General features: G+C 43.1%; 1 protein-coding gene across 4 annotated transcripts in view; it reads left to right on the top strand.

The window, feature by feature from the left end:
* The first annotated feature begins 709 nt into the window (after nucleotides 1-709).
* Nucleotides 710-25,959, top strand: part of MTA3 (metastasis associated 1 family member 3) — a 174,527-nt gene continuing 149,277 nt past the window's right edge. For all 4 annotated transcript variants that reach the window (XR_001365227.2, XM_014554613.2, XM_014554614.2 and 1 more), the window contains exon 1: nucleotides 710-922. Coding sequence is in view for 3 of the 4 variants with exons in the window: in XM_014554613.2 (XP_014410099.1) it covers nucleotides 808-922 (115 nt within the window). In the remaining variant the exon portion in view is untranslated. The remainder of the gene's footprint in view (nucleotides 923-25,959) is intronic.

The following is a 25,959-nucleotide window of genomic DNA, read 5'->3' on the forward strand; positions in this document are numbered from 1 at the left end:
GATTCCCCGGCGCCCCGCCCTGGACCTCGGGCTCCCCGCCTCGTGACGCGGTCCTCCCTCTCCGCTCCCTCCCGCATTGGCCAGGAGGGGTCCGCGGGGCGGGGGTGCGTGGAGCCGGGAGGCCCGGGTAGAGGCGGGGGCAAAGCCCCGCGGCCGGGGTCTCTGTTCCCGCGTCCCGCCTCGGGCCATCAGTATGATTTGGGGAGCCCCCAAGGGCCCTTTTAACAGCCCCCAAGGAGAGGGGACAGGCGGGTAAGGAGGAGTGAGGACTGGGGTGCGGGATTTGAGGGGCGGGGACAGATGGCGTTTGGAAAGCTTTTTCCAGAAACTATCCGGAGCTCAGCTCGATCTGTGAGACCGCCCCAAAGGATTTCTCAGAGAAAGCACCCCAGCAATTCTTTTCTTGCCGACTTTGCTCTTCCTCTCCCGGCGCGGGGACCCACATACCGCGTGCTCCGAAGGCGGCCGCACACCCCAGCACCCAGTCTCAGTGCCGCCCTCCCGCCTGCCCTCTCCCGGAGGAGAGCGACTCTAGCCCCCGCTTTCTAGAGCGCGGGTCCTAAGAGAGCGCTACGTGTAGCGACCCTGAATCCCCTCGTGACGCTTCTTGTAGAATGGGATGGAAATCTGGGGGAAATCGCCTTGCCACTGTCAAGAACAGAATTTCTCCTTGCCTTCGTCTTCATCCTCCTTTTCATATTGTCTTAATTTCCCCCGTGCACCTTGGAGCCGGCTGGCAGGACCGGCCCTCGGAGCCTGAAGAGCCCTTCAAGGCTCTGCAGAGCTAATTGCCCTGGACCCTGCTCGATGCCCGAGGAGTGGGTTCCACTTGGCAGGGATTATTTTAAACTGCTCCCAGCAATTCAGAAGACTTCCGACACCGGCAGCCCTGCCCGCGCAGTACCCGCCAGAGGCGAAACAGGTGAGTTATAAGGCAAACTGTGTTAAATGCAAAACAAATCCTGGAAGAAAAAATGAGTGAGGTAGGGTGGGATGCGGTCATCTGATCTCAGAGTAACCCAGCTGTTTACTGGGAAGGGTTTTACTTCGCCCTTTACTTTTCATAATTTTGTAGAATTGTCCCATGCCCACTAGAGGTCACCATAAAGAGTCGTTTCGCTCTGATTCTACTGTGGATTCCTAGCGAAAACATCATACACCTAAAATTTGGAATGGTCTCTCTCACAAAGTAAAATCATTCTGGATGGTTTCTTAAAGAATGAAAATCACTGTAAGTTGTTTATCCCTAGACTTGGATAATTTATTTTAAATGTACTTAATGTGATGAAAAACTCAAAAACAGGAGTTTTTTGCTAAATAGCTACTAAACCAGAACACCCTGAAAGAAATGAGATTCAAGACAGAATCGAAGAAGGTGATGGCCATAAACTGGCGGAAAGAGCAGAGCATTCCAAGTAGCAAAATCTCAGGCGTGGAAGATTAAAGTCTGTAAAGAAAGCTAATGCATTTGCTTGGCTGAAAGGATAGGGATCTCCACTGCAGAATTTAGATTTTATCCTATAAGCAGTGGGACCCCTGAAGGTTTTAATAATAGAATTGACTTTATTTCAGGAAGATTCATTTGCCCTCATGGGTTATTCTAAGGAGGCCACTTCTGCAAACCACCCCCCAAATCTTTGTAGGTGAGAGTGTCTGTTTTGAGAAACACTGAGACAAGACTCAGCAGGGCTTGGAAATGGATTTGTTATAGGATATGAGGATGGAGAAAAGTTTGCAGCTGCTAACGGAAAGAAGAGCCTGGCTTCACACCAGCGAGAGCCAATTCCTCAGGGAGTTGTTAAAAATACTTTCTAGAAGCATCACAAGCAACATAACAACTATTTTGTTGATTATTTGCTTCAACATTACTATATTTCCTGTTTCTCTATCTAAAAATCTCTTTAAAGTTTGTTGATTGAACCAGTTGAAGAGCTATCATATTTTAAATTAAATTTGAGCTTAGAAAACAAATTAATTTAATGACAGTACAATTTGTGTCTCCTAGGTATATTTTCATAAAGTATCTTAGATAGGTTTAAATCATTTCATTTGTTTCAAGGGTAATATTCTTACTTGATTTTAATATCATCAACCACCACTACAGCAACTATCCCCAAATCATTTTCTTAAACAAAGAAAACAATAAGATGCAGAAATGATTGGCTTGTCTCAATATAATCTGGTTTAGAAAGCATTCTTAAAGACAATTCTACTCCTTTGTACTTTGAAAAGAAGATTATGATGAGCATTATTACACCTAAATTTTTTCTGGATTCTAGATGATGTTTAAATTCTTCGTATATAAATCTTCAGGCTGCATTAAAATTTAAAGGCATCAGGCAGAATTTTAGAATTTGAAAGAGATTTTCTAGTCTCAGTTTATAAGCCCATTATTTAGGGAGGAGTAACAAGGCTTCAGAGATGTGGCTGTAACCTGCCCAAGGTTCCCCAGCCAGTAGCATCATGGTGGAGACATGGCTGGAACCAGGTTTTCTAGTTCCAGACTCTAGTGACTCCATCTCCAGGGCCTGAATTGCTGCCACAATGTCCTATCTGATCTCTGCACTCCAGTTCTTTCCTTCCTCTGTGAATCCTGTACTATGCCACTCAACAGCTCTTCTCTTCTTTTTCATCAAGTCATTCCCCAGTTGTAGAACCTAAAAGGTCTAAAGACCTAAAAGGTCTACAGTGAAACCCACACTGGTTCTTAGGGCCCTCTCTAGATTCAAATCCTGTCTGCACAACTGATTTGCTAAGTGAATTGGAACAAGTTTCTTAACCTCTTAGAGCCTCAGTTTTCTCATCCCTAGAATGGAGGTAAACATAGCTCCATCAGAGGGGTGAAATGGGAATTAAATGAGATGATGTAGGGGTGGTATATCGCTCAGGACATGACACTGGAAAAAATCTCACTTCATGTATGCCTCTATTAGCCCAGGCAGGCCATGCTTATTCTCACTCCTGGATTGTAAATAAATAAAAATTGGACAAGTGAGTTGATTCATCTAAAAATGTGACCAGTCACAAATAATTAATCCAAAATATCAAAAATTCAGTGAGAAGTTGTAACCCATATGCTGCTGAGCCTGGGTTGAAAATGGATTCCTCCATCACTTTGCACTGTGTAACCGGATGTGTTCTGGGTCCTTGAACAAGTCTAACCTCTTGAAGCCCCATTTTCTCATCTGGAAAATAAGGGTAATAGTAAGAGGGCTTTTGTGGGAAGCTGAGCTTGCTGAAGAAAAGATAGAACATAGAAAAGTCTCCCATCACCCTGCCCCAAAGCTTCATAAATTGAAATGCCCTGTGGCCAGTCCCTGCAACTTATTTATCAACTGGGCCTTAAAAAACCCTTGTTCTACTGTTAATTCATATTTCCAGATGTTTATGTTTATACCAGTTTATTTCTCAGCATCTGCAGAATCAGTGGATGCTTTAAACAGTCAGCTTTTTGAATGGAAATGGTAACCTTCCAAAGTCTCTAATTTTATATAAATGAAAGACTCTAATGACTTCACCCACTATGCACAAATACCTCTGTAGAAAGGAAGGATGTAACTTCCAATAAACTGCCCTCAGAACCACCCCAGCACACGGCCCCCACTCTTAAAGGTGAGAAACCGCCAGTGGGACATGTCACATCCCACACCAAAGCCCTTGCCTGTTTCTCTGCTCCATGACACTTTATGCTCTCATGCAAGCAAAAGGAACACTATCTTCTTTAAATTTCCAGCCTTGAGAAGGTCACTGTGAAATTACTACAGGGGAAGCAAAATTTTCGCTCTACCCTCTTAGGATTTTTGACCGAAATTGAGAATTAGATTGACATAAGAATAACCAGAGAAAAGCATCAAAATTTATTTAATACAAATTGTATATGATACTGGAGCCCTCAGAAGAAAATGAAGACCCTAGGAAGTGGCAGAACCTAAATACTTCTATACGAGGTTGAACAAAGAGAAGCAACTGTAGAAAAGTAACTAAGATGTAAGGGGAGGCTAAAGGCAGTTAAGAATTATTTTAACAAGGTCTGTTTGTTCAGAATTCTCTCAGCTTCAACTTCTGTCCTTGATGATAAGATTGGTATTTTCCTGGGGATGGGTATAACTCAGTGGTGGAGCACATGTTTAGTATACATGAGGTCCTGGGTTTAATCCCTAGTACCTCCATTTAAAAAAAAAAAAAAAAAAGGTACTTTCCTCCCCATATAGAGGAGTATACCCTTATATATCTACCCCATCTATCTTGCATATGGGGGTTTTATCTCCTGCTCTTAAAAGAAAAGGGAGAGAGTCAGAGCACGTTTCTTGTACCTGATGTTTTGGTAAGTGCTTTTAGCTCAAAATAATCTTTATACCAAAGTGCCGTATATGCGGGTGGCATCTTCTCCTACCCTTCATCATTAGCAGCAACACTCTTGATGCCATTACAGAATGACCCCCCTTCTTTATATCGGCCCAGCCCTCACTCCCATCCTGCTACTATGTTGCCTTATGATGTCATGGCCCTTCCCACCACCACTCCGGGTCCCTTGTTCTTACAGTGACCTAGAGCCCTTTCCACATGTCAATACAAGCTCAGCTTTACACGAAAACATTCAACTATTACCCTCATTTTCCGAATGAGGAAATAAGGCTTCAGAAGGTTAGACTTGCTCAAGGATCCACAGCTCCTAGTAAATATCAGACCCAGTACTGAAGCCCAGAGTCTTTGCAGGCTCTCTTGCCTTCCGTGGTGGCTCACCGCCAACTCTCCTCTCTACCCAGCATCAAACACCCCCGGGAAGGGAGGAACACATTAGGTGATACCAGAGGAAATGCTCTGACAAATCTTGAATGTGGGTCATTCTACAAGAAAACTAATCCTCAGTAAGTCGCTTTCATATCCTGAAATATTTAATGAAGGGATGATATAATGTCTGATATTTGCTTGGAAATAATCAAAGACAGGGGCAAGTGGATTGAGGATCTAGATGAAACAAGACTGGCCATGAGTTGATAACTGTTGAAGCTGAGTGATAGGGTTCTTTATATTGACCTCTCCCCTCTTGTATTTATTTGAAATTGTCCAGAATAAAAAAATTAAATTCTTTTTAAACTTGAGCTTCATTTAAGCTCATTTTTGAATGTTAACAGTTATTCCTTCAGATTGGACCTGAATGCACTCTTTCATAATATCTATCATAAAGAGTCCCTTCAATCCTCCAGAGTGTAAAAAAGCTCAGCACACATTTGACCACATCTGTCAACATTTTAAATGCACACACCTAGTGATCCAGCAATTTTAACACCAGGGGTTTATCCTATAGAGGTAGTCACCTATTACACAGAGATGTGCATTTAAGGATCATTGCATTGTTTTCAATAGCAAAAGTCTAGAAATAACCTCAATGGCCATAATTAGGGGACTGGTTATTTTAATAATGGCCTATCTGAAATTAATGCTGTTGTTCATGCAGACTCATGTACAACCAATTCTAAGCCAAATTGCTAAACAAAAAAGGCCTCCCTCCTGAGCTGTGGACTAAATTATTCCCCCTTTATTTTAAAGATATCTAGATATGGATGTAGCTGTAGATACAGGATAAGATTTCTGAAAGAATACATAAATTACAGTTATGGTGGTGGTTTCTTGGATGAGGGACTGGGAAGGTTAGGGTAGAAATGAGGCCTATTTGTTACTGGTTACTGTAAACTCCTTGTCTTAATTTATTTATTTATTTTTAAACCAGTGCAAGGATTATGTTTTCAGTTAAAAAAAAAAAGAAAGAAAAAGAAAAATCTCAGCACGTATCCTCTTATCAAATTCTCTCTTTTTCCTTTGGCCCATCCTTGCTGTGTCCTGCCTTCTCTTTCTGCTCAGTTACATCTGGGGCCATGCACCTGCTACTCCCTCAGCCCGGGACGTTCTGCTCCAGAGCATGACGTGGCTTATGCCTTCTTGCCAATCAAGTCTCAGTTCAAAGTCACTTCCTCAGAGAAGCCTTCTCTGACCACCATTCTAGCATATCAACGTATTTTTTAACTCCTTTATCAGTGTTTAAAAAAAAAATCATCTTGCTCACCCACCTGTTTCTTAGTTATCATCTATCTCCCCACCAGATTCTCTGCTCATTCCTTTTGAGAGCAGGGACCCTAGGTCTAGTTCACAGCAGTGTCCCCAACTCCTAGAACAGTGTCAGGCTCCTTATTGAAGCTCAATAAATATTTGTTGAGTGAAGGAATGAATGATCATTACTGTTGATTAAAATAATGTCCTCTGAGTGCTGAACTGGCAATATCAGTGTGTGCATCTAGTGAGACTGGAATTGACCAACTTAAGAAATCCAGGCTCTTTCTGAAAAGCCACTTTCCTGTATAACAGAGTATGCCAGCTTCCTGCAGAAGCCCTACTCAGTTAGCAGGCCCCACCGTGGGTCAGTGGGTGTCCCTATATTCCTTACCCAGCAGATGCTTTAGTTAGAAAAGTTCTTAGAGTCAGCTCCAGTCAAGTCTGGGTCCCACCATCTGCCCATACCTGTCCCTGGAGGAAGGAGATGGTGTGAAAGCAGAGCAGGGGGTCCAAGGAAAGTACTGTCTGCCACTAAATTGAACACTTCAAATGGGTTAATTGTGCATTCTCTCTCCATAAAATTGTTATCAAAATAAAACGTGTCCAGAAAGGGTTGGATGTGGATCCAGGTGGTTCTGTGTGTCTTGGCTCACAAACTATAGGAAATAGGGAAAGAAATTTAAAAGGCTATTGCCTGAGTGGTAGATGGACATCTCAGAGACCCAACGGCCTGACTGGGTGCTCAAAATCGTAAGGTGAAGCTTCCCAGCAAAGCAGGTCTTGAGCCCAGATGGGAAGGAGACAGGAGAGCCAAGCAGAGAGAGAGGGATTCCCTGACTCTAACCCTTGTCACATCACAGGGCATATTCCCACAGCCTGAGAGAGGATTCTACTCACAAGAAAAATCAAAGCCATTTTCAAAATGAATGGAAAGTTCCCTGCTGTGTTCCACCCATTCTGCAAAGAGGAGAGCTGCCTTAATCAACATTAATGAACCAAAATTAACTAGTTTAGGAGTCAGCTTTCAAAAATACCTGCTGTTTTTATCCTTCTGCCCCTGTGACAATCTATTTCTCTGCCCCACAATCCTGGCCCTCCTCCCCACCTTACCCGGCAGCTATTATTTCTGCCTCAGAGGAAAGACTGGGGCTGGGGTGGACTGAAGCGAAGCGTATGATATTCCTGGAAATGATCTTCTCATTGTAGATGCAACCAAAATAGCATTGGCTCCACACTTAATAATTGATATACTCTTCAACAGCAATTGAATTTTTCTCCAAGGTACAGGATTTAAAATACAGGCTATTTTTCTCCAATTCTTAACTGGAGATAAAATAATCCAATTCTGTTGTGTGTGATCCCATTCCCCTTCTATGGCAAAAACCCCAGGCATTTACCTCAGTTTTCCCTGAGATATATGGTCTTGCATGTTAGCAAAAAAAAAAAAGTGCTCTTCTTAGTGGAAAGCTCAGAGATACAGCAATCTGGAAGATTTGCAGTTTTAAAAGGAGGTTTGGAGCCGATGCAATTACGTCCGAATAAGCCTGTTTCAGGCCTAGGTCAGAGAACAGAGCCCATGGCTCAGCAGAAAATGCTGAAATAAGTGTCGGCTTTAACTCCATGTGCCCATGTGGACGTGCAACTTCAGATCCTGTCCCTGTGGGACCTTCCTCTGCCTGCAAGGAACTTTGCCCTCTGCTTAATATTTGCTAGTACCTTAGGTCTTCCACGCAGGGTTTTTCCTTTCCAGAGGAAAGCAATCACAAATAAAAATCTTTGTAACAAAAGACACTGAAAAGCTTTTTATACCCTTTCACTAGCTTCTATTGTGATGGATGAAACTTCAAGAACAATGGCACTAGAGCAAATGTCTGTGTAAATCTACAAAGAAAGAAGAAAATAAGTTTACCAGGTTTCCATTGACGATGACAAGGCATTCTCTTCTCTAGGTACAGTGCGTCTTTAACTTAGATGATGTCAAGAGATTAGCAAGCACTGAATGTACCAGTGGTCTCTCTCAGTAGAGACAGGTACTTACGGAAAGGGAGAAATTGTGAATATAGCTTCCGTTGAATCAACATTAGTCAAGACTTTCAATTTATAGCTCATTGTGTTTTCACCCAGGTAACCAACTCAAGAGTGATATTTGTATTCTATATAGATTAAACATTACTGAGACATCCCCTTACTTATAGGACCCTTAATAAAAGTCCAGTTTTAATGGTGCTACACAGTCAATTCTCCCAGACTGTGAAAATGTGAGGTCTACAAGTAATTTTGCCACTTCTTTTGATTCAGTCACCATGGGATTCTAGAAGAATGTTCATTCTGCCCTCACTTCTTTCCTTTTTTTTAATTGAAGTATAGTCAGGTTTACAATGTTGTGTTAATTTCTGGTGTACACCATAGTGATTCAGTTATACTGATTCAGGAATACATATATATATTCCTTTTCATATTCTTTTTCATTAGAGGCTATTACAAGGCATCTAATATAGTTCCCTATGCTATACAGTAGGACCTTGTTGCTTGCCCTCACTTATACCTGCTATATTATTAACTAAGCACATAGGAGAGGTTGGCGTTTCCAGCTACCCCTTCAGTGAGCACCCTACTTCATCTCTGCCTTAGCAAACACTCTGTTAGATGTTTAAGGTATTTTTTGGATGTTAAACCATAGTGACTTATTTTGCAAAAACCAGCTGGGGATTGGAGGGATTGTAAGGGGTAGAGTGAGAACTACTTGAAATAATCTGGTCCCTATTCAGAATTTGATAAAGGATTTTTGTAGTCATTGAGCTTGAACAGGTCAATCTTCATGGTTTTACAAATATCATTAGAACTGAGCATCTCAGAGGCTGAAAAAAAAAAAAAAGAACCTTCCTGAGAGGGCCACTAGGAGGCATGAGAAGGAAAGAGCAGTGATAGCACCCTGGAAAAGGGATAGACTCCAAGTTCGGAAGGCAGTGGCCTCCAGAGGCCAGCCTGGCCAGTGGTGACACTACACGTAAAGCTGGCAAGAGACTCAGCTCCATAGACGAGTATGACCATGCTTATCAGGAACTTCAGAAGTATTCTTTGGATAGCCACGTAGCACAGAGAAATGGGTAGAGCTTCTAGGGCAGAGAAAGAGGGCTACCAGGAAGGACATTTGGAAAATTAGGCCCAGCTGAGTTGAAGCCCAGATGGTGACTGCTAGAGACAGTGAGCTGGGAATTAGGAGGAGCTGAGGGCACCAGGGAAGTACCAGGACAGCCAGGCATCCCAGGGGCAAATGGGGACTCATGCCCAGGAAGGCCCTGGAGGGGCCTCAGACTCCCATCAGACCCAGCAGTGCTGGCCCCCTTCCTCCACTCAGGTTGAGAAGCAGAAGTGAGAGCTTAAAGAATTCCAGGTCTGCAATAATGACAATTGGGCAAATCATGGTTATGTTAGGTCGAGAAAATTGTGCTCTGTTAATTTCTATGCTGTTTGTAAAAAATCTACACTTTTACATTTTCATTTGTGTGTGTGTGTGTGTTTTAAAAGCTCTTTCTGTAAAAGCTCAGTCTGTGTTTGCTAACTGAAGGAAGAGGGATTTTTGGCCATGCTTGGGCTTCAGGGTGGCAGCAGCAAAGATAAATTATTAAAAGCACCATAAATATTGCTCCCCTTTCTTTGAATCCAGGCTTTTTATTAAGCACAGAAAATGGACATAGCTTCGTGAAACTAAAGGTTTCTCTGGTTTAGGGTCCCAACTCAATCCAGCTCTCTAGGTGTCCAGATGACTCCCTCTCTCCTTCCCCAACAAAGGTTTTTAGAAATTCTAATTTTTACAAGCTTACAAACTCAAGGCAAATGTTACAGTTTTATTTGAGAAAATGGCAATCCCCTTACTTTAGGAAGAAGACTTGAAACAGTAGATTTGATTAAAGAATCTAGCAATAACCCATGAACATGAGTCCAAAGCCCATTTAAGCAGCTTTAAAATGTAGATAGAAAACAAATGAGAGAATGGGTAGCAAAGTATACAAAGAAATTAGAAGCCAAAATGGAAACAAAAGTAGGCCATGCAAAAGTATAGCATATTTGATAGGTCAGGAGATAGTAAAGGATAAAAATATAGTTGAGCCCTCCCAGTGCCCAGATTTCAGCTTCTAATACCATTCTCCAATAAAAGGAACCAGGACTCCTTGGAGAAATGGCTGATTCCAGGACTAGGGCAGGAAATATACACAATAAACCTGAAGTATCTTACACTGCCAGAAAGTAAGAAAGTACTAAAAAAACCAAAAAACCATTACAGTGATGGTCGTTTGCAAAAACAACAGCCAAGTAAACTGAAAGAGCTTGCAAAGGCCAGAGCTGGAGCAATCGAAGCAAAACAACACAGTGTTGGATTATAACCCAAAGTATAAATTAAATATCCATGAATCCATACTGATTTAAATGAATGATTGATTAAGTAAGTAAACAGGGAGAAAAGACAAATCTACCGGGTTGAATAATCCTCAATAATTTGTGTAAGTTCTCCACCCTGAAAGGAAGTAGAAAATAACTCCTTACTTCTTAAGTGTAGGTTGCTCACAGTGACGTCCTTCAAAAGAGTGCATATAGCAAGGTGGAAAAAAAAAGAGTAATTTTAAGCGGAGGAAACTGGCAAACTACCTCAGCCAGGTAATCAAGGTCAACATCGCCAATGATGTGAGGTGCTGAGAACAGCACTTCACCTCTTCAGTCTTCCCCTCTACACACACACCCACAACCCCAGTCTGTCTAATCCTGAGGAAAACATCAGACAAATCCCAACAGAGGGACATTCTAAAAATACTTGACTAGTATTCCTCAAGGTCACCAAAAACAAGAAAAGTCTGAGAAACTTTCACAGTCAAAAGAGCTTAAGGAGACATGACAACGAAATGCAGTGTGGTATCCTGGATGGGATCCAGGGGCAGAAAAAGGACAGTAGGTTAAAAACTAAGGAAATTTGAATAAACTAATAAACTTTAGTCAATCATAATATATCATATTGATTAATTAATTGTAACAAATAGACCATCCTAATGTCAGCTGTTAATAATAGGAGAAACTGAATGTGGGGTATATGGAAACTCTCTATACTACTTTCTCAATTTTTCCATAAAGCTAAAACTGCTTTAAAAATAAAGTTTAGCCCTTAAAAATGCAATTTGAAATAAACACCAAATTTAAGATTTTTTTTAATGCAGTTGAGTTCAAGAAAAATCTAAACACAAACCAGGGTTGCAGGTCCATGACAGGTCTCAAAGAGGGAAGGTAAGTGTGTTAGAGACACTTTGAGTCGTGGTTGCCTGAGGACCTGACTGTTCCTTAGTCCACCTTGATGGCCCCTTCTCCTGCCTCTGCCCGCAAGTCTGAGTGTGTTCCCAACCCTACACATGCAGGTCCTTCCTAGATCTCCCATCCTTTTTCAGTTGCCCAAAGAACATCTCCATCTGGATGTCTCACAAGCACTACAAAAATCAACTCGTTCCAGAACAAATCAGTGACCCTCTTGATTCCTCTCTTGTGTAATTGTACCACCAGCATCTGTTCTGCCCAGCCTCATGCCTCAAGATGCTGCCCCATACGTATGAGAACACCTGTGTGTTATGAGCAGGCTTCCTAAAACTGGTTCCTCAGTGCCCCATCGAATCCTTTATACTTTTTCCTATCTCCGGCCACTTCTGTTATTGGCTCTCACTCATTCTTTGGTTCCTCTGCTGCCCCTTTACTCCACCCAGACATCCCAGCTCCTAGTTCTGGCCTCAAGTCCTTGACTTTGATAAATGTCTCATTCCTCTGTCCTGGCATCTCCTAGAACTCACAGACCAGTGACAAACCCCTTATTGGCATCATGTCTTTGAGACTGGCTGTGTAGACAGACTGTAAGGTAATCCTCAATGATTTCTTGGGTCATCCCCTCCCCTTGAGTGTGGACTGGACCTAGTGACCCACTTCTAAAGAATAAAATACAGCAGAAGCGATAGGATGTCATTTCCAAGATTAGGTTACAAAAAGACTAAGGCTTCCACCTTGGGTACTCTCTCTCGTTTGCTCCCTCTGAGGGAAGCCAGCTGTCATGTCGTGAGTTGTTCTACAGAGAATCCCACATGGAGAGAAGCTGATATCTCTGATCAACAGTCAGAGAGGATCTGAGGTCTGTCAATATACATGTGAGTGAGCTGGCAGATCCAAGGCGGTACCTTGTAAAGACTGTGGTCCCAGTCAGCAAAGTGACTGCAGCCTTGTGAGAGACTCTGGATCAGAGGCACCCAACTAAGCTATGCCCTGATTCCTGACCAAGGAATTTGAGATAATAGCTGTTATTTTGAGTTGCTCACTTTTGGGGTAATTTGTTAGATAGCAATAAATAACCAATACACTTCCAAAAGCTTTGTACTGCCTTCACAGGCAACTCAAATTGGGTATAGCCCAATGGCACACAGACACACCAGATATCATCACACAGAGCCATGGGTCCAGGGCACACAGAAGGAAAGAATGAAGCTCGAGAGCAGGCAGAACCCTTCCCTTCTCATTAATTTAAGCCAATTTGGGAAGCCCTTTGTCAAACTGGCTAATCTAAGGCTGGCTAGTTGCCAGATAGTTGCACCAGATTTCTTCTAAGGTTAGTCAAGCTGTCAAGTTCCCAATACAAATAGATATTTTCCTAACCTTTCCAGCTGAGTGATGGAGGCCAGCTGAGCAGTCTTCCTAATATTAAACCCAACTGGGGAAACAGAAGAGAGAGAAAGTTAAAACCAGCCTCCCTCCTTAACTCCAACATGCAGTAGAATCGTAAGGGGTTACTATCTGCAGAATATAAGATATCTGTGTCTCCAGTTCAGAGTACAGAGTTAGAGCACTGTGGCATCTCTGGGCGGGTCAGGGCAGATGAGTTGTGGCCCCTGCCTGGTATGTGCTTGCTTTGGAATAACGTTGTTCTTGGCACCCACTTTCAGAAAGGAATGGTCAGCCCCTCTGAAATGAGATACCTAGGCAAATGGCCTGGCAGAGATGAGGGTCCCATGCTTTTGTCTTAGAGAAAGACAGGAGGCTAAAGTGTGATCTTAGTGGTGCAACAGAGACTGGACCGAGCCTCCATTCCTCCCTTGGGTCCAACCACAACCAGGTGATAGCAGAAGATTCAGGGCTTCCAGAAGCCCATAGACCCACACCTATGGCTGGGGCTTATCAGACCCTCAAGGTGTCTTCCAGAGCCTCCTGTGAAGCATAAAAGTGGCAAACTGGGACTCTACCAAGATTACCACTGTCTAGTGTATGTCCCAAACTTACACACATTTTCAAAACCACCTCTAAGGCCCAGCTACTTCGAACAGCCTGTCCTGCTCTTTGGCTGCTGCATCTCCCCTGCTGGGTACCAGCACCTAACAAATTGAAACGTGTAAGGCTTCCTGAACCAGGGCATGGTCAGGTATTTGAATAATAATCCCTGTGACAGTTTTCTCTTCTCTGGAAACAGATTCAATACACAGGTGGCACCCAGGGGTCTCTTCTGTGTCTCTCCTCTGTGCTCCTGGCTGGAGCGTGCTGATAGGGGTTGACAGCTGGCCCAGCCTGGGACAGCCATGTTCTGCCTGTAAAGCTGGAACATTCAGTGAATCCATACCAAGCCTGAGGGTTTGGGGTGCTGAGTCCAGAGTGTTGCCCTGGAGAACGTGTCCTTGACCTCAAGCTGCTGAGAGCCCCGATGCTATGCTAGTTCCTATTCTTTCTGAGACTTGACTACTTAGCTCCTTACTTCAACTCTAGAGGATGACCTCCACTAAACTCCTAATAATATGTTCTTGCAACCAAAAAAACCTTAACACAAATTTCTACATGTATTTATTTGGCACCCTCCATGTGTGGTTACTATGCTAGGTTCTGGGGATTTGGGAATGCCAAGATGAGTTTTTAATTAGTCTTTATCCTAAAGGGGTTCATAGTTCAATCTATATTCCTTGAACTTGGCCTCAAAATGTAAATGTAGGCTGACACAGGGTCTCTTCCTCCCTCCCTGCTGCTGGAATGTGGACCCTGCTTCAACCAGGGAGATAAAATAAGCCATGAGGGAATAGAGGAGCCACAAGAGTAAGGAACCTGGCCCCTAAATGGCCATAAGAAGCAGAGTTATCTGCTGACCTGGACACTCATCTCTGATGTTATGCAAGAGAGAAATCAGCTTCTTTGTTCTTTAAGCCTCTGAATTTGGGGGTTCTCTTTTGAATCATAATTTAGAAACTCCCTCTCCCCACAACTAATACCTATCCATTAACAGAGACACTGTGTTGTCACAGCCTGCGGTGGCCATCCTAGGGTACATCCTCAGCCAGGGCATGCTGACTCTAGGAAAGGTCACCATGTTTCTAGTTTGGAAACTTCAAGGCATCAAAGACACAGAACTGTTCCTGGGTTTTGCAAACTGTACCTCTCGTCTGATTCCTCTCTTTCCCACGACTTCCCCTTGATTGGCTTCTTGGGAGAAAAAAGAAGGTTTATATTCACCTGGAATGGCTGCAACCATCATTTTGGGAAGTTTAAGACCCTCTTCATCCCTATGTATATCTGTACCTACCCTGAGCCATGATTTATACTAGAGATAGATACCTCCAATCTTGGGTTGTGCTACATTCTCTCAGAATCTGGAAGCACTAAGGGTCTGAAACTTTGTATTTTGGGACTGGTAGAAAAGAAGAAAAACCTATCTGGTTATGAGAGGGAAAAAAAAAAAAAAAAAAAAGAGGCACCTGCAGTAAGCCTACCTTTCAGGCCTGAAGGCCAACCTTCAATCTGAAGGCCCCAATGCTCTGTGACATATTGAATTACCAATGCCTGAATCCTCTTGGGTCTCTTGAGGGTGAGGCCTCGCAGGTGCATCATGCCCTATTACTTCTGCATTTCAACTGCAGCCTCTCCTTTGCCACAGAGAAAGAACTGCCATGTCAATCCATGCTTTCCCAGGGAGCCCGAGTACCCAGGAATCCAAATGTTGCCTAAAGAAATCCACAGCAAGATAACCCCAACCAGACCCAGAAATCATTGCCCAGACCCAATGATAACATCATTCTGATACCCAGGGGCTCCATCTACCAGACACAGCTCCAGAGAAAGGCAGGTACAGGGGTGGCTGCCAACCCCCCAGGGCTGGTTGCTTGCCCATCTGGGTGAGGCTGAGATTCACGGCTATTCCTGTGTCCCCACACTTCTCTGCAGGCCTCCAGGGTCCTGCCAAGATGACTAACGCATTTCTTTGAGGATCTACTGGCCCTGCCAACACTCAGTGTGCTCTGTGACGTGAACTCAGACAAATGACAAGCACCCTGAGGACAGCCGCATTCACCATCATCTCTGGGCACCCTGGGAAATGGCCTGTGCTATGAAGATTTCTTTCCAAACTTGCCCTGTATCTGGACCATTATTTGTTTATTTTGTTCATTCTTCCATTTAACATTTATTGAGACATTTCTATGTGTCAGGCACTGTTCTGTTATCTGAGGGTACAATAGAGAACAAAATGGAATCTCTGTAGCTTGGAGCTTACATTCCAGTGGAGAAAATGAAATGATACATTAAAAAGTAAACATACAAAATATAGCTGCCAGTATTCCTCAAAACTGAAGTATAACTTAATCACAATTTTCTTTAAGTAAGTATACATACAATATGGTAGGTGCTGTTGAATGCTATGAAGAAAACACAGGGTCATAGTGGTGGTGTACTTCTTTAGAGAGGGTGGTCAAGGAAGGTCTCTGTATTCAGCAGAAATCTCAGTGAAGGAAAGAAGTAAAGTGTGTGGATTTCTGGAAAAGACAGAAGGAGTGAGTGCAAAGGCCCTGAGGCAGCAACATGCTTAGTGTGTTGGAGGAATACGGAGGAGACCTGCTTAACTATGTCTCTTGTTGGTCATTCCATCTGTCCCTCCCTTCCTTCCTATCTCCCTCCCTTTCTCACTATTTCTCTCCTTCCCTCCCTTTCTTCCTTCCTTCCCTTCTTTACTGAAAACGTGTTTTAATATTCAGTTCAGAAGGAGAAGAGCTGGATGTGGTCTTGAGACTATGCTCATATGCAGCTATGAACCCTTCAAGGCTTAAGTCCTCATGACCTCCGTGGTGTTGGTGTTGTAAATGGTCAGATGGTGCTGTAGATAGTCACATGGAGGCAATAGAGGCTTGAAGAGCCTGGAGAAGATATGTTGACTCAAACTTCAATCTTCTCACATATTTCAAACAATTTTTCTTTTTCAGTAAAAAAGTGCTGTTTCTTGATAAATAAAATGTCAAAATTTTCTTGTGGAGTCCCAGGGCTTCCTCTCCTCAGCTTGTTAGGGCCACATGATCAGTGGAAGTTCTTAACACCCAGATACTAGCCCTACATGTTAAAGAGTCATCCTTCCATGAGATAGCATGGGCTCTCTCCTTGGTCTCATGACCCTCTAGGCAGCCCGTATCTTTGCATTTAGCTGAGGAAGTTACCTAGTTCTCTTGTAAAAGGAGCTTAGCTTTAGGAGATAGACCTGGTTATTTGAATCCTGGCTTACCAATGACTAGCTGTGTGATCTTAGGAAAATCACCTACCCTCTCTGAGCATCAGTTTTTTCATCTATCTCAGCCATTTTCAATTGTTTTGTTTTTTCAATTTTTCTTGCTTTTTTAAGTACTAGAACCATTTTTAAAAAGAGCATGCAAAACTTTTAAAAAGAGTACGCAAAACTTTCATGTATAAATAGATAAAAGAGGTCCTGCTCAGGTTGAGGGGAAGCTTGAAGAGCACAGAGTTCTACCCACTCCCCTTTGCAGGTCCTGCGTCCTATTCCAGGCAGCCCCCAGAGGATCCCCACACTGGGAACTTCACAGGGTACTGTTTGAAGATTACTGCTCTACCCACAGGAATTATCACAAGTTCACCAGCCCTAGATCTTGAGACCTCATGCTCTACGGCCTCACCTGTCTTTAGGTGCCAAGAGCCATGTGACACCTACCTACTTTTAGGGCATTGAGGGTCAAGAGAGAGAAAGCCCTTCTGCCTTCACCTTGCCCTATAAACTAGTTTTATTTCTACTCTGAGGACTTGCCAGTTTCCCAAGCAATTGACATTAAGAATAAACTCACTCATCAGATGAGTCTGTCTCTCACTCTTTCTGCTTCCTTTTCAATATCTTAAGTCTCAGCATTGGGTAGCCGTAGTGTGAGACTGCACACGTGAAAAGTCACCTAAGGAACTTCACCCCTCTTAACTTCCCTATCAAACAACTGCGCTCATGGAGGCTAGGCAAAGAATGGAGATGGGCTGGTCCATGACTATATGGACCAAGAGGCAAAGAAGACCTAAAAGATTTTAAAGCATTCCCAAAAATGCATCAGTCCAAAGGAGTCAGGCAGAGAGACAAAAACCTCGCAATGAGATTACAACGAGAGACAAGGAGAGAAGAGGCAGAGTCGAGACTTACTCTGTTCAATATGGTAGTTACTAGGCATACGGGACAACTGAGCACTTAAAATGTGGCTAGCCCATATTGAGTGCACTGTTAGTGTGAAATATACACTGGATTTCGAAGACTTGGAACAAAAAAGTGTAACATATCTCAAAAAAAAAAACCCCATATCTCATTAATAATTCTTATATTGATTACATTTGACCCAATACAATTTATAATAATTCCGCTTACATTGATTACATTATGTTGAAAATGTAATATTTTCTATACTGGGGTTTAAGTAAACTATATTATTAAGATTAATTTTACCTGTCTCTTTTTAATTCTTTTTAATGTGGCTACTAGAAAAATTTTAATTGATTATGTGGCTCACATTATTGGAGAATGGTAGTGTAGACTCTGGGCCCTAGAGAGATCTCCTGAGGTGGGGAAGCAAAGCAGGGACCTGTTTATAGGATGCCTAAAACCTTGCCCTCAATGAGGAGGCAAAGGTTAAGAGGAATGCAACACTTCTCTAAGTCTTCTCAGAAAGAGGTCAGATGGAGTCTCTACCCCGTTTGCTTGGTGGAAGATCCTAGCAAGCTTGGGGGCACTTTGAAGGTGGGAGCAGATTCCCATGGGGCAGTGCTCTTTACTCTCAGTCAGCCTAGAACTGGATCATTGATTCCAACATACTCCAGTGCCCACCCTAGATTACCTGATGGAGTATCAGTTGCATGTAACACACAAAGCCCAAAATAATAATAGCATAAACAAGATAGAACTTTATCTATTAAGGAAAGCAAAAATTGAGGGAAATAAACTTTTATGTTGTTTATGCACTGGTGTATTTCTTTTGGACTTTGTCTATTATGTGCAATTAAACCTTGCAGGAAGTGTTGCATCTTGGACCATCTGGACCAAGTGACAGCCATCTTGGACCATGAGAAAATGAGCTAATGAAGGTGAACAGCAAGGTAGAAGGAACCCAGGTCCTGGATAGCATTGGAGCTATCACTAGTTTATTGTCTCATGGTTCAAGAGAATTGAACAATTAGAATTCCATGTTCCAGGCAGAAGAAGGTGAAAAGTGGGGGCAGGGGGGAATAAGACCTTTTCCTTCCTTTTAAGATGACTCCCCAGGAGTACCACATAACATTTTGATTTGCATTTCATTGGCCAGAACTTGGTCACATGGTACACCTAGCTTCAAGAGAGGATGGGAAATACCTTTTAGATAGGTGAATTCTGCCTTGAATAAAATCAGGATTCTGTCACTAAGAAGGAAGAGGAAAATGCATGTTGGCATAAGAATACATTTGTACCTTTTGGGTATATGCTGATGACCTGCATCGCTCTGAAAGGACCCACAGGGTGGTCCTGCAGCTTTTGGCATGGACATCTAGATAAAAGATAATCCATAGGAGCATTGGCCCTCCAGAGATCTCCCCCTGGGCCTCATACACTGGAGGGGGCATAGAGTAAATCAAGTCTGTGTATAGGGGCAGGTTGTAGACCATCTCTAGGGCAATCCTGCCTCAGTGGCAATTGGGTAATTAGAAATATATAGTGGTCCCTCATGCCCCATGTTTGACCATAGCACAGGTGTCCCAGTCAGAGGCTTTATTGACTCATGTAACCAAACTGCAAGAAAGGCAGGGGCAGCTGGCCTCAGAGACAACTGAAATCAGATATTCAAATACCACTTTCTCTCTGCATCATCTGCATCTTTGCTTCCTGGTGAAGAATGGCTTCTGCTGAGCTGGAAATTTGTCTGACAAATCAGCCTCAGAGCTTCACATCTACTACCAGAATGGAGCTGCACCTTCCTCCCTCTCTCTGGCTGGAAATTTAAAAATGCCAGGGAAGCAGGGATGGGGAAGAGAGGGAGAAAATAGCTCAGTGGTAGAGGGCATGCTTAATGTGCCCAAGGTCCTGAGTTCAATCCCCAGTACCTCCTTTAAATTAAAAAAAGAAGAAAAAAAAATGCCATGGAGGGCTCTTATTGGTCTGGTGTGCACCACATGCCCTGTCCAGACATCAGGGATTGAGTCCGGTAAAGGAGGAAAGGGGGTCCACTGTGGATGAACAAAACAAGTACTCATTACAGCCAATATTAGGTATTAGCTTTGTAGAAATCTTTGCTAAAATGAGAGAGGAAGATTATATAGTTAGAAGTCTTTCCCCTTTGCTGTGATTTTCCCCCCCCAATTTGCTGTTTGCCTTTAGGTTTTAGTTACTCAATAAACACTGCAAAACCCTCATTTTGTACTAGACTACTATGTCCTTCAGTATTCTTTCTTCAGTCATGGTAACAGTTGATTAGGTTACAGCTTTCACTAAATCCATTTCAGTCCGAAGGATACACTTCAGCCACTTGATAGGATTTAGGTGTTCCCCAGGTCTTCTCAGTGATATCTATTCTAGCCACTTCTCCCATTGAGGCCCTTACCCAGATGGCTACTGTCAAGTAATGAGGCTCCTAACAGAAGCCTGCTCAGATCAACTTAGGGAAAAAGGAAGACAGAACTCATGAGTTCAAAAAACAGGCCTTAGGAGGGACTGAAATCTGGAAATGGGGGGCTGTGAGGTGCCAAGGCTGCCATTCTTCAGTATTTCAGTGTGTGCTCTCTTGTGCTTTCTCTTCCTCTTTCTCTTTCTTTCTTTCTCTTTCTCTCTCTCCCTTTCTTTCTTTCTTTCTTTCTTTCTTTCTTTCTTTCTTTCTTTCTTTCTGTGGGGCTATACTGATTATCCCTGCTTCATTCTGCCTTCTTTGCAGATGGACTTTCTCTGTGCTCTTGGGGAAGATAACTGTCTGCTACCCCACCGTTCCAAAATGTGTATGTACTCCTAGATCAAGTACACAGACTCCCAAATCCCTGTCCCATCCACAGATTCTTGAGTAACTGGCCCACTTGAGTCAGGGGTCTTCTACTCCAGTCAGCTATGGTCAGGGGAACAGGGTCCCAAATGATAAACACGGCCCTTGTCCCAGCTCTGTGCAGGGGGTGGGAGTATGGGTGGGTTCTCAGGGAATGCAGGTAGGTTTTAGGATTATGTTATTAGAATCTCCTTGAGAACTTTCTGTTATAGATCCCTATGGGAAGAGAGTGGTGCTGAACACCAAGGACCATTGTGTCCATTTCTTGCCTGGCTACCTGGCAACAGCTGGTATTTGACAACCAACTGACCCTGATCTACCCATTCACCCATTCTTTGATCAGAATAATGGTCTGTTTTCTGAGAGGGAGGTAATTAGTTTTCTTCATTGAGTTCCGCTTGGAGGAGGTACCAGTGATTGAACCCGGGACCTCTTGGGTGCTGAGCATGCGCTCTACCACTTGAGCTATAACCTTCCCCCAGGATAATGGTTTGTTTAGGTCTCACAGAGGTTAGAGGCATTCCAGGTCCCAGTGATGATAGCAACAGAAAACAGCTTGGTCAGGAGACCATCAGGATTTTCAATCCCAAAGAGTGCTGTTCTTAAAGTGATCTCAAGTGTATTAACTAATGTCGCTTGATTTATGGATTTGTGACATTATAACAGGAAAAGACATACGTGAAAAAATGCTAGATTCTTATCACATTCTACAATTTCCCCCTCAGTGATCTCTCCATTTCCATGGTTTTAACTGTCGTCACCATAGAAAAAATTCACAAATCTATACCATAGCCCCCCACTCCACACTTAGCTCTTGGTATAATTTCCAACTGCACTGGATATTGCTGTAAATTCACTATGACAAAGCAAGTTTATTTTTCCCACAAATTTGCTCTTACCACATTACCAGACAGGCATTCAGTGTCATTTCCATGTAGCTGCTGCCAAGTGAGAAACTTCCCTGCATCCTCTCTGTTTGTCCCTTTTCTCCAATCCCAGAACTGCCCCCTTTGGTTAAGCACTCTTGTGTCTTGTCTGGACAATTGCAATAGTCTCTTCACTAACTTCCTTACTGTTTCTCCCTTTCTGTCCTCTGGTCCATTTTCCATGCTGGAATCAGATTATTTCATTAAAAATAAAAACCCAGTGTTGCTCCCTGTGTAAAAACCTCATCACCTACAGAGTAAAACCCAAAGCTTCTTAGCAATCAAGGGTCTTAAAGATACTCTAGCTTTTGGTTGTCCAGCTTCATCTCCTATTACGTTCCAGGCATTACACCTCACCTCTTCCTTACACCCTATTCATGTCAATTTCTCACCCTTCCCAGAACAAGCATCTTCCAACTTAGATGCCAGTATATCTATTACAGGGCAATGAACAAATGAAATGTGCTGGAACAGAGCTGTGCATAAATGCTAAGGGACCCAGAGGAGGAGCAACCGTCAGCCTGTGTGCTTGGGGAAGAGGGACTTCTAAGCCCCAAGCGGGAATTACCAGGTGGAGGGGAGAAGATCCACAGCAGATACTAAGGCCGAAGAAGCACAAGGGGGCATCTTTGTAGAGCGTGTGTGTGGTGGGGGAGGGAGGCCAGGGACTGGCGATTGTTCTAGCCCAGATAAACTGCAGTGGAGCATATTAGGGGAATGGTTTCAAGAGATTTGCAGGACAAAGAGGTCCCTCAGAAGAGCAGAAAGAACCTAAGAAAATGCAAGGCTTTGTCAGTAATTCTGGGAGAAATGCTCTGGGTGATGTGAGAACTAGGGCAGGGAAGATCATGCTGCTGGGATGGAGGGGAGAGCGGGGGTAACAGAATCAATGAATTGGAGTTAATAAAAAAATGGCAGGTGGCGGGGCACTCGTGCATGGGGAGGAATCTAGCATCCTGTATGTAAGATAAGAGTCTAATATAATGCCTACTTCATTAGATAAAATGTGTAAAGTTTCTAGTTTTGTGCCTGGTGGTGCATGGCAGGTTTTCGAGAGGGTTTAAAGTCAATAAGCCACTTCCCATGGACTGCATGACATGACCCTCAGGAAGTAGGGATACAAGGGCAGAGAGCTTACAGTTGGGAAAATGGAGGCCCAAAGTTTCCAGCTCCTTAAGTCAGTGGCTGGGTTTGAGATTCCAGACCAGGCCTTCTGCCTGAGACCTCTATGCCTTTGAAAGTACTTTCAAAAGGAAATTCTAGTTCTTGAAATTCTTTTAAGCTGAGAATCTTGAACTTGCCATCCCAGAAAGATTCTAAGATATGAAAGGAGGGCTCAATATAACTCTAATCACAGTGATAATAGTAGTGCTTAAAAGAAGCCGCTCCTGAAAGAGTGATTGGCTGTTTTGGGAACTTATTCCATAGATAACCTGGTAGGGGGAGAGAGGCAGAGAAGGAGGGCCTTAGAGTCAATAAAAAACCCTTAACTTCAGCTAATAGCAATGACAATAGAGGCACCTGGGATTGCTTTGGGCACTTAAATGTAAATGGGAATAGAAGAGTACCTTGGTCGTCTCCACTGTTACATGCTAATGAAGTGGCTTCACTCAAACAAAGGCCACTGGGAGATTAGTGGAGGGTATGGCCTGGTCCCACACTGGGTCAGAAGTCTGAGGCAGTCCTGGGTCCAGAATTAGAATGTCTTCCTCTGACCTATACAACTTTGTGACCAGAAGCAAGACTCTGCACTTCCCTGGACGTGTGTGTGTGTGTGTGTTTGTAATCAACCCTAGGGGTGGCTACCTCCTACAGTCCAACCTGGCAACCAGATTGTTGATCGTGTTTTTTCCCTAGTCAAACCAAAAGAATTGAAAAGAATTATTTGTAGTTTCTCACATGCACTGCACTCTATTTAGAAGTTTTTCCAGCTTTTATTCCATATGCATATTAAATGTCTTCCTCCAGCATCCATGTGCATGGATTCGGTACTGCCTAATGAGGTCCCTGCCCTCAAAGGCTCACGTTTGGAAGGGAGATAGGGCATATGGAAAGATGGAAGGCAGAATGTGATCAGGTGGGACATGCAGACAAACTAGATAGCATGACATGTCACGTGGATCCCACAGCAAGAGCTGTACAAAAATGGGAGCAAAATGCTTTGGGAGCCAGTGAGTTGGCGTGGGAGGCTTTACAATGATGTGTTCTATGAGCTGTGGAGACACTCCACTCCTGGCTGATGACTACAGTCAATGGAGGACTTTAAAAAAGAGAGAGTTCCCTGGCCCCTCCCCCAGAGGTCTCAGGTGGGGCCTGGGAGTCTAATAAAAAACCAACACAACAACAAGAAAACAAATGCCTTGTGCTTCTGATGATCAGCCAGGATTGGAGCCCATTGGTGCAGTGCGGGGACAGGCCCAAATAATCATGTTATAAGAATGCTACAAGGAGGGTGTTAACACTCTAGGGAGGGGGTTATGTTTAAGCTAAGAGGTTCACCCAGTGGAGCAGAAGGAAGGCCAGGTCATGGATCATGGGTGTAGAAGCTGAGGCCAAGGCAAGCCTCTGTCTTGTTCAAGTTGCTAAGGGGGATCCAAGTGGGTGAAATATTTGTGTTAGACACAGAGTGAGACCAAACAAATCAAAACATCGGAGTTTGGAGCAGAGATTTATTGCAGGGTCAAGGAAAGAGAGCAGGCAGATTGTGCTCAAAAAACCTGAATTCCCTGATGGTTTTCAGGGTGGGGGAGGAGCTTTTGTAGGCAAAATTTGGGGTGTGTGACTTTCTTCTGATTGGTTGATGATGAGGTAACAGGGCAGTGTTCCTAGAATCTTGTGTTCAACCTGAAGTACCATCCTCCACTTAGGTGAGGGCCTTAGTTCCCACAGAAGAACTCAAAGACATTGTTATGTATATTCCTTGAGGAGGAACCAGGACCCTGCCCCAAGGCTACACTATTGTTTCTTGACTGTTCCTCCCTGCATCCCCTCCCTTCCCTGATTAGCAACTGTTTGGATCTGCCCTTTGGAACTCAAGCAAGGTCCAGGAGGCTGAATGAAGCCTAGGTCCTACTAACAAGAAATGGAAGACACAGAAAGTATTTGTCCCAGGGAGGACCCCAAGGGGTGGGTTTTAAGACTAAGAAGGGGAAGTTGGGGCCAGATTGTAAAGAGCTAGCCTTGAATATTGTGCAAAGGAGTCTGGATTTCATTGTGAGAGACTGGAGAACCAGAGCAGGTTGCTGTTACGCACACCATACCTTGACAGAATAGTGTATAAGTTCTTGTAGCTATTTTAGGGACTCGGTTATTCTTTCCTCCTCACTCGGAGAAATGAATGCATAATACAGATTGCAAGTGAACATTAGTCAGTAAGTTTACAGCAGAATATGAAGAAGGCTATCTTAAAATCATCTCTCACTTGGACTATGGAAAAAGCTTTTTGTAACTGGACTCCGCTTCAGTCCTACACTTCTCAGATTGGTCCTCCTTTACTGCTTCTGAGAGGTATTTCTAAAATGCTTGTTACATCCTTGCTTATGACCCTTCAGTGATCCTCTGTTGTCTCCACATAATAATCAAGTTTCTTCTTAGCCTGGGGTACACAGACCCTCATGACCTGACACCCTCTTAGAGTAGTTAGGATGGGGTTTTTTTGTTTGTTTTGGGGGGGGTTGGGGTTTTTTTGGTTTTTGTTTTGTTTGTTTGTTTGCTTAGGTTTATGTAAACTAATTCAAGTTAATTTAAGGAAAAAATGAAAAGTTCATTGGTACAAGGAACAGGGCTCCAGGCTGAACACCCAAAAGAAGTGGCTGATCAAGCTGGTTTCAGAAATTTCTACTTTATAATTTTGTGTTTATGTTCTTGATTTTTTAATTTTTCCTTAATTCAAAAAATATATTTGATGAAAATGTAATACATTCCCATTGTAAAAAAACTTCAAGCAATATGGAAGTATACAGAAGAAAATTGAGTTATTTTTCACATGCCTTCCACTCCCTGTCCCCAGAGGTAACTACTGTTGACTGCAGACCTTTCTAGCCAAACTACTATCCATTTATATGTCTATGTATTTACACTACAAATAATCCAATTTTTGGTTTTTCCTAAATGCAATTGGACCATATGTATTTTAATGAAGCTTGCTTTTTTTCACTTAATGTTATTTTTCTTAGCTCTTTTTGGGGGGGCAGGGGGTATTTTCCTATATTTTGTAGACATTCAAATCATTTTAGAAATGTCTAACCTTGTTTCTGTGAACAAATAAATTTTAAAATGTATGTTTCTATACTTGATTCTGGAAAGAGGATCAGGGCCCCTTCACCTGGAGGTGTGAACTCACCCAACTTTAGTGCCCAGAGGGGGACAACAGAGGGAACACAGGGCCATATCCTTGGGACTGTTACACATTTTGGTCAATCCTTAGCCAGCATTTCTTCTCAAGTTGCGTAATATTTACCTTTCTTAAAATTGTCATAAAGTTGCCATCTATTATCTCTTCAGTTAATTTTCCAAAGGCCTGGGCAAACTCAGTCCTCATATTTCTCAAATTTGAATGATTTCCTGGTTCCTAAAAATCTACACATTCCCATCGTCAGAAGTCTCACAGGCTTGGATTACCACCTCTCTCAAGTTCTTATTCCTAAATAACCACTTCTCATAGGAGCTCCCAAACCTTCATTTGC

Source organism: Camelus ferus, chromosome 15 (genome assembly GCF_009834535.1).
Source record: "Camelus ferus isolate YT-003-E chromosome 15, BCGSAC_Cfer_1.0, whole genome shotgun sequence".
NCBI classification, from domain to species: Eukaryota; Metazoa; Chordata; class Mammalia; order Artiodactyla; family Camelidae; genus Camelus; species Camelus ferus.